An 8,773-nucleotide genomic window follows, 5' to 3' on the forward strand; every position below is an offset into this window, starting at 1 on the left:
ACAGAGGAACTGAGGAGTGGGTTTAGATTAGATAATAGGAAGAAAAATTTCCCTCTGAGGGTGCTGAGGCACTGGCACAGGTTGCCCACATCAGCTGTGGCTGCTCCATCCCTGGGAGTGTTCCAGGCCAGGTTGGATGGGGCTTAGAGTAACCTGGACTAGTGGAAGGTGTCCCTGCCCATGGCAGGGGGTGGAAATGGATGAGTTTTAAGCTCCCTTCCCTCCCAAAATGTTCTGTGATTCTACGATATATATAATAAACATATTTAACTCTCCCTGCTAATGCTAACAACCCAATTCTTCTCTAGCAACACTCTCACTGAATTACTATTTTTCAAACTTAACATTTCCCCCTGCATTTATTATTTACGGGATCCACTAACTTAACTCCATGTTTGCCACAGACACCAAGAGGTACAGAAACCAGGCTCTTATCCCAAGTCCCTCTCTAGCTCTCTTGGAGCCCCTTGAGGCACTGGAAGGGGCTCTAAGGTATCCCTGGAACCTTCTCCTCTCCAGGTTGAACACCTCCAGCTCACCCAGCCTGGCTCCACGGCAGAGCTGCTCCAGCCCTCAGAGCATCTCCATGTCCTCCTCTGGACTCTCTCCAGCAGCTCCACATGATTCTACTGTTGGTGCCCCAGAGCTGGAAGCAGCACTGTGGGTGGGTCTCATCTGAGTAGGGCAGAGGGGCACAATCCTCCCCTTACCTGCTGCCCCCACACTCCAGCTGTTCCCTGTGCACTCTGCACCGGAACAATCCTGGGTCCCCATGAGGTACTGACACTGAGTACATGTTGGGAAAGGGAAAGTTCCGCGCGGGGAAGCAAGCGGCCGACTCCGTGTGGGTGATAAAGCAAGCTCCAACTTTATTGTCCGACAGGCTCTTTTTTATACAGTGCAGGACAGGCATATAACTATCAATCATTTATAATTGGCTAAGCTCTAAAGACAGCATTCAGGTACTCTCCTTACTTGTAGCTACAGCTGTGAGGATTATCTCTTACTTTCTCAGGCTTGGCTGCATTCCTACCTGTTTGCCTCAAACTTGTTTGTCTCACCCTCAAGGACAAGTTGCCCCTACCATCTGCCAAGCTGAGTTACTCCCTATCTATATATAAGTCACTATCTCCAGAGCCTTGCTTGTACACTGCATTCCCAGGTGCGTTCCCAGGACTGTTCCCGTGCGTTCCCAGGGGACTGTGTCCTTGCTCTTTTTAGCCTTCCCCAGGTGCATTCCCAGGATTATGTCCCCGCTCTCTTAGCCATTCTCCAACAAGAACAGACACAGGTTCATGATACAAGAACCAAAAGATCAGGTGGCCTGGAGCTGGTGCTGCTAGGAAGGTGTTCAAGGGACACAAATGCCATCTCCAGCTTTTCCTCGCTTCAGGAAAAGCCCTGGCAGATGCCCCTGCCTGATTCAGGGCAGAAAACACTGAACAGGAGGACAGTCATGAGTGTCCAGAGGTGACACTCAGCACACACTAACCCTGTTAAATATTAACCTGGAACTGTCACTGTGACTAACACTTGACACGAATTTAACTAAATATAGCTCCAACCTGTACTTTGCACCACAGACTTTCCACACAGATTTCACTTACAGACATCATGAAAGCCTAGAGAATCCCCTGTTCTGTCCTCAGTTACAAATGTCAGTTGATAAGTGTTTATCTCCTCCAGGAAAATCCAACCCCAACTTCCAGCTGCCTGCAGGAATTCCCTGCACCAGCACTCCTGCCCCTCACTGCTGTCAGTCCCTCTGCTGGGGGCTGACACCAACTCACACAGAAATGCTGAAGGGTCATGCAATTAAAATGCTTCCAACAAATTCCCCTTTCCCACCTGTAAAACATAGGAAAGAGCCCCAGAATCCCAGCTGTGAGGAAGACGTCCTGCACAGGACAACCCTAAGAAGTTAGTAGTACTTCTATGGACAATTTGTAGTACTTTTAGGGACATGTATATCACATTTTAAGTACTTTTATGTACATCTCCCAGTAGCATGACAAAAGTCTCACTCAGAGAGATGTGAGGAATGTCTAGTAAGAAACATGGATGTCCCCATCCTACCCACACACACACACTCAGCATTACCAGTATCAACCCATGGGCCAAGATCTAAAGGTGCCCTGGGTTATTTGAAGATTACCTTTAAAAGCAGCTGTGGATTAAATAAAGCTATTTAAGTGTCACTGATGACTTTGCTGGCACCACCTTCCAAACCAGCCCATAATTTGCCACTTCTCCTCCTCAAAGGGAGGAACCAAAGCAGGTGTGTGCTAATAGTATGATCTGTGGGACACACCTCACCCCAGAACCAGCCCCCTAACTCCCTGGGCATGAATGAAGGCTCTGAGCTACTGCAGTGACTCACCAGTTCACAGGAGGCACTGAAGCCCAAAGGCCACCTTGTGCCATGGCTTGGGTCATTCAGTTGGGAGGAACCTCTGGAAACCACCAGTCCCACCTCCAGCTCAAAGCAGCTGTGGCTGCCCCATCCCTGGAAGTGTTCCAGGCCGGGTTGGATGGGGCTTGGAGCCACCTGGGCTAGTGGAAGGTGTCCCAGGCTATGGCAGGGGGTGCAATGAAAAGGGCTTTAATGTCCCTTCCAACCCAAACCACTCTGGTCCAAATACGACTAGTGAAAAGGGAAATTTGGCTTCTGGACCTTTTTCCCCCCAAAAAAAGTGGTATAAGAACTTGTTTTGGTTAGAAATTCCATGAATATTTGAAATAAAAGCAGCCAGAGCACCACGTATGTTCTCATTTTCAGAGCTGGATGCATTTTCTTGCTTGATTAGTATTTGGGCAGAATAAGTCCCTGTGTTTGGGCGGACGCTCACAGGATGGTGCTGCACAGTGCTCCTATAAAATCCAAGGAAAATAAATCATTCCTGGCTATTAAGAGAAAAAAAAAACCAAGCAGAGATCTCTCTCAGAACGCTGATTTTGATCAGATATTCTTATACTGACTTTACCACACCCAAGGAGATCAAGGAAATCCAGTGACAAAAATCTGGATTAAAAAAGCTCCTTCTCATCCAACGAATGTCATTCTCTGTTGCCAAGTCTCACTGCCCGTCCATCCCACACATTCTAGCTCAGGGAACTCTCCCAGCTGGCTGCTGGGGATAACACCATTATCCCATACACCTTCAAAGCCTCAGTGTCTCAACATGCCCAGGCTTCCCACAGCCACGATGCCAAGGGAGATAAGGTCATAAATGTGGGATGTTGGGCAAACGCTGGAGCCAGCTGTGGGCATACTGCCAATCCTTGGGTGTTTATCCATATGGGTTTTACCTCTGCAGTCTACAAGCACTGGCCTGCAGGTGGGACAGGACCTCAGGGGATCAGGGCAGCCTGTCAAAACAGGCAACTTGAGAAAATTGGGATGACAGATCACATGAAAAGTGTAGTTTTAGCTTCAGGATGTGTGAGGGCTCCAACTCCTGGGAACACTGGCCCTAGGCTGACCTTTAAAATGTCACAATTAAAGTTACTTAAGTCCTAGGATAAAATCAAAAATCCAGGTCAGGTTTTCAGCCAGTACTACTTGGGTTTCTGTACTGCTACAAAAAAAAAAAAACAACCCAAACTTATGAAAGACCTATTCTTGCCCCAAAATGAGCCAAATGTCTGGCAAACAGCACAAATCACTGTGCCCTCAATCACTGCTGAGGTGAGTTTTTCCCACACTTAATTGCCATCTTCTTCCCTGCAATTCCAAACCCTCCCCACCAGCACCAGTGCTCTGAGCTCTCTAAACCCTCCCACCATGCCCTCGAGCTTCTTCCCAAGCTGCTGCTGCCCACATGGGATCAGCAAAGGGCCATGGACTGGCTGCACTGGAAAACAGGACAGTGACCCCAGCTGGGCTCCCCATTCCCTCTGCCTCATCCCAGCACATCTGGGGTAAAGTCACTTGGCACTTCTGAAACTGTTTTCTTTCTAGAAATCAGATATTTTAATGAGTTTGCTCTATCTAAGGATTTGAGGCCATAGATGGTGAGTTAAAAATGCACAAGCACTCTGCAGTCAGAGCTGACAGAGCTTAGGGCTGAGGTGCTTTGTGGAACTGGTTTGCTACCAAAGAAATCAGCAATTTTGTTTATTAAAAGCAGGCTGCATTGAGAAACAGTTCAAAAAGCTCTCAACACCTGGAGGCAGGTGCTAACAGGAGAGCCCAAGGTCCTGCCTGCACTCACACACTTCTGATCCAGCTGGCACAGGGCACTGCTGCCAGAGGCTTTGCCAGAACCTCCACACAAGAGGACTCAACACAAGCTCCACAAGCTCACCTGACAGCTTGTATTCCCTCTCTAAAATCCTTCTGAAAGGATTTTTCCTTTAATAAATGCTGATTTGTGTTAAGCACATCTCATTACAGGCTGTGGCTTAGCAGAACCCCAACCCAGCTACAAACACTGCCACTAACTAGAATTCAATTGCTTAGGATGTGACAAACTTTTAGGTTTTAAGCTAAATAAAACTTTATTACAACAATCTAATATTTAAGGAGAAGAATCACTACCCAGCATTCCAGTGTGGCCAAGGGGGAGAGCTGGAATTGAGTTCCACACCTTTTGGGATTGAAGATGCTGAAGAGTTTGTGCTGTCCTGGTGCCCAGCAGCTCCTTTAGAGCCTAACAACTCACTACCAGCTCAGGCTCAATCCCCCAAATCAGCACTTAAAGAAGGATGTCAACTTGAGAAGGATTATAGGCATCACTGCATTTCTGTTCTGCTTTTTTATGGCTGTTTGGTCCAAAATCTGACCCAGCCAGGCAGAGACTGGATCTTCTGGGCTCCACCTGAGCTCCTGCCTAAGGCTCTGCCCCCAAAAAACCCACTGAATTGATATAAAGGTTCATCAGTCTCAGTGCCTGGGTGTCTGCTGGCCTTGGGCTCTGCCACCAGCACTGCCCAATGCATGTCCATCCCTGGGGTGCAGCTGCAGTTTACGAGCTGTGAACACAAGCCTTCGAAGGATTAACAGCATTGAGCACAAAACTGAAGTCGCCCCAAGGCTGGCCAAGCTCTGAGCTGACTGAGTGCAGCACTGCCCCAAAGCAAGTGCATCCTCAGGGCAGGAACTCACCTTCACTTCTTTCTCACCTCCCCATGAGCTAAATGAGGACATACGGTTTCCTAACTGCTAGATAAATCCCACATTCCCCAAAAGCAAACAGCCTTGTGCCATCCACAGCTTGGGTGAAAGATGTGTTAGTGACAGCAGAATTCCTGCACTTGGGCTCTTGAGTACTTCCTGCAAGGCAGATGCATTGCTGGATCAAACTGGCAAAATGGAGTGGAAAACATGATTAAGTCAAATTTAGGACGGCTGCTGTATTCCAAAAGAGATGAACTGGCACAGACTCTTTTCCCCTCCCTTTCCTAGAAAAAAGTATAATGCTCTGTACTTCATAAGGCAAATGGTTCCCTCTCTCAGTAAAACCACTTCCCATCTCTGGGAAAGACATGGGAGCCAGGACTCTGCAATTAAGCTGTGGCAACAGCAGCTCTAGAGCTGAGTGTGGAGTTGCTCTGTCCCACCAGGCTGGCACCCTCCCCAGCCCAGCACCACATCAGGCTGCCCTGAGGGGTCAGCAAGGTTCCCTAACAGAACCACACACACCTCCAGGTAACACTGGAGAAAAGAGCACCAGGCATGAAGTGTTCTAGATAAGGATCTCTAAGTGAGGCTGCTTTGGAATTCCCTGGATAGCTCCAAGTTTTGGGTTAGGTCATTTCCATTAAACTGACTATTCACTTCTTTTTTAAAGATGAAATAAAGAACTGTGACATTTCTTTAGTCCCTGAGCCTGAAGTACCTGATCGGGTCTGGGTGATCCTGTAACAGCCTGAAGTCCTGCACACCTGGGAATTAGATGTGACCCTTATCCAGCTCCCTCTGGGAAAAGCACCAGTGACTTCAGTGCTTGTTTGCAAATGGGGCTCAAGACTCCAAATGTGCAACATTTCAGTCCCAAAAATCCTTAGGAGATGGAGGTGAACAGCTAACTACACTGAGCTGGAACCAAAGTACCAATGGGTTTTACTGGTACTTAACTCACCTGATTTCCTTAAGTCCTTCTTTCTGGATAACTTGAAGGATCTCTTTATGGCTCATAGGTGTGTTGGGATATTTCTCCAGGACCTGGCAAGCAAAAGCAGATTGAGAGGAAGTTACTCATTTGCATTTTCACTTTAATATTCATCTGCACGAAAAGCTACATTTAATGGTTTGGATTTCTCCAAGGATATGAACTGAGGAAGAATTATTGGACTTGTCACACCTCATTACCACCACCTGAAGGACACAAGGAGCAAAGAGACTTTCAGAGACTGGTTAAAGGTCTTACTTCAGCTCAATTCTCAAACTTTATTTCAAATGTGCTACCCCTAAATAACACTTCTTGGAGAATTTAATGCTCCACAGTGACAGGTTAGCTCCCTAGCCATCACCTTCCCACCAACTCCACTGGGGAATGCTCCAGAAATTGAGGTACCTCAGAAGCAACACTTCCAAAAAAAGCTGAAATCCTTCAGGTTTGCAAAGCTGAAACAACTACAGATGAGTTTGGCAGAAGGCATTAAAGAAGTTGGAGAAATTCGAGGGGTTGACACTGTTGGGCCCGTTTGAAACTCTCAGCACACAGTTCAGGCTGAAAAATTCATAAATATAGTCCATGAAAATGGTTACTCTATTGTCAAACACGTTCCCACCCCTTCCCCAGGCCAGGCCAGGCCCAGCCCAGTGCCTCAGCATCACTGTCCTCCCTACCAAAGGGGCTGAGATGCAAAAGTACCATTGCAATAGTGGCCTGAGAGATGCTTGAGGCTTCTGCCGGCAGATGCCAGTTACCACACGTCATTTGGCTATTTTCGGCAGTATTTGTGCTGGGGGAAGGGCAGGAAATGCCTCGTTTCCTTCTTAATCATCAGCTTTCCCCGTGCCCAGCACATCACCCTCAGTCCTGCCTTGGGGCTTCAGACACAGACAAACCACAGTGTGCTCAGCACAGAAACCTGCAGTGACTCTGCAAAAGGAAATCAACATTTGAATTCCTCTGTTTAACAGCTTCGTCTGAGCCCCTGCACCTCCCTCTTTCCAGGAACACCAACGTTATCCCGATGCATGCAGGTTCAGATCTCTTTGAAAGGACTCTGCAAGGCTCTAGCTGAGCTGCAGCATCTTTCCACTCAAGAGAACAAAATCCCTATTTCTGTCTAGGTCCATCTGCAGCTCTGGAAGTCCCAGCTGAGGGCCTCATCCTAGGAAAGCTCTTGTTAAGTGATGTTAAAGCCTGACTTTCTTAGAATCCAGACTGGTTCGGGTGGGAAGGACCTTAAAGGTCACCAGTTCCACCCCTTGCCATGAGCAGAGACACCTTCCACCAGCCCAGGTAGCTACCATCCAAGCCCTGTCCAGCCTGGTCTGGAACACTCCTAGGGGCGAGACAGCCACAGCTGCTCTGAGCAGATATAAGAGGGATTTGTCTGCTCTCTCACTGGTATCAGCCTCAGTGACTCATTCCACTTCACTTCCAGCTCTAACTTTGGATGCCACAGCAACAGGATCCAAACTCGAGGCTGTTGAAGAGTGATTTCAGCCTAATCAACGGAGTCTTTAGGTATATATCAGCTCCTGCTCATGTTCACACAGCACTGCCAAGAAGGCACAACACTGACTTGGAACCAAACCTGAAATCTTGTTCTGCACCACATGCAGTCCAGGAGGAGCAAGGAATTAAGATTATCTGAATTTCCACCTGTGGTGTCAATTTTTCCACTCCAGCCAGCAAAACCAGGAGAGAAGTGAAGTAGTGCTGTGAGTCCATTCACAAGTAACTTTAGGGTATTTGTAGTTTTTCACACACACAAATCCAACTGCGCATTTTTATTCCTGGGCACTGTATTCTCCTGACTTCCACGATGTGGATGTGCTCTTGACAAGTCCCATCTCGTTCACAGCCAGAGCAGCAACACCACATGGCATTAATTCTTCATTAGGCACAACCACAGAGCAAGTTAATGCCGTGTTGGACCAGAGAATCTGGTCAGGAAGAGCAGAGAGGAAGAAAAGCTTTTCTAATTATATCCTTGGCTGCTCCCAGGATGCTGCTGTGCATCTCTCCCAGGTAACCTGTCCCACCTCCTCCTTCCACAGGGCTTTCTCCCGCAGCTGAGCTCAGCAGGAGAGTCTGGCCTGCTGCCACCCTGCCTGGCTTCCTGTAAATCGTGCTGGACTGCTCTGGGAAGGTCACTCTGGAAGATCAACCAGCTCTCCTGGAATTCTCTGCTCTACAGGAGAAATTCCTAGAATCACAGGATTATTTAGATTTGAAGAGACCCTTAAGATCATTGCATCAACCATTCCCAGCACTGCTGAGGCCACCACTAATCATGTCCCTAAGCGCCATATCCACACAGCTTTTAAATCCCTCCAGACTGTGACTCCCCCTGCCCTGGGCAGCCTGTGCCAGGGCTAGACAACCCTTTCCATGAAGGAATAGTTCCCAATACCCCACCTGGCACAGCTTGAAGCTGTTTCCCCTTGTCCTGTCCCTTATTCCCTGGGAGCAGAGCCTGACCCCACCTGGCTGCACCTCCTGTCAGGACGCTGGAGAGAGCAGAAGGTTACCCTGAGGGAGCTGGAGAGAGCAGAAGGTTCCCCTGAGTCTCCTTTCTTCAGGCTGAGCCCCCACAGCTCCCTCAGCTGCTCCAGCCCCTTCCCCAGCTCCATTCCCTTCCCTGGACACTC

General features: G+C 48.3%; 1 protein-coding gene across 1 annotated transcript in view; it reads right to left on the bottom strand.

The window, feature by feature from the left end:
* The window catches only part of LOC103805636 (putative Polycomb group protein ASXL2), a gene marked incomplete at both ends in the record, with an annotated part of 44,804 nt that extends 38,638 nt beyond the window's left edge, over window positions 1-6,166 (bottom strand). Inside the window, 1 exon segment of the mRNA XM_009078291.1 lies at window positions 6,075-6,166. Coding sequence (XP_009076539.1) covers window positions 6,075-6,166 — 92 coding nt within the window.
* Between the last annotated feature and the right edge of the window lie 2,607 nt (window positions 6,167-8,773).

Source organism: Acanthisitta chloris, unplaced genomic scaffold, assembly GCF_000695815.1.
Source record: "Acanthisitta chloris isolate BGI_N310 unplaced genomic scaffold, ASM69581v1 scaffold4707, whole genome shotgun sequence".
Taxonomy (NCBI): Eukaryota; Metazoa; Chordata; class Aves; order Passeriformes; family Acanthisittidae; genus Acanthisitta; species Acanthisitta chloris.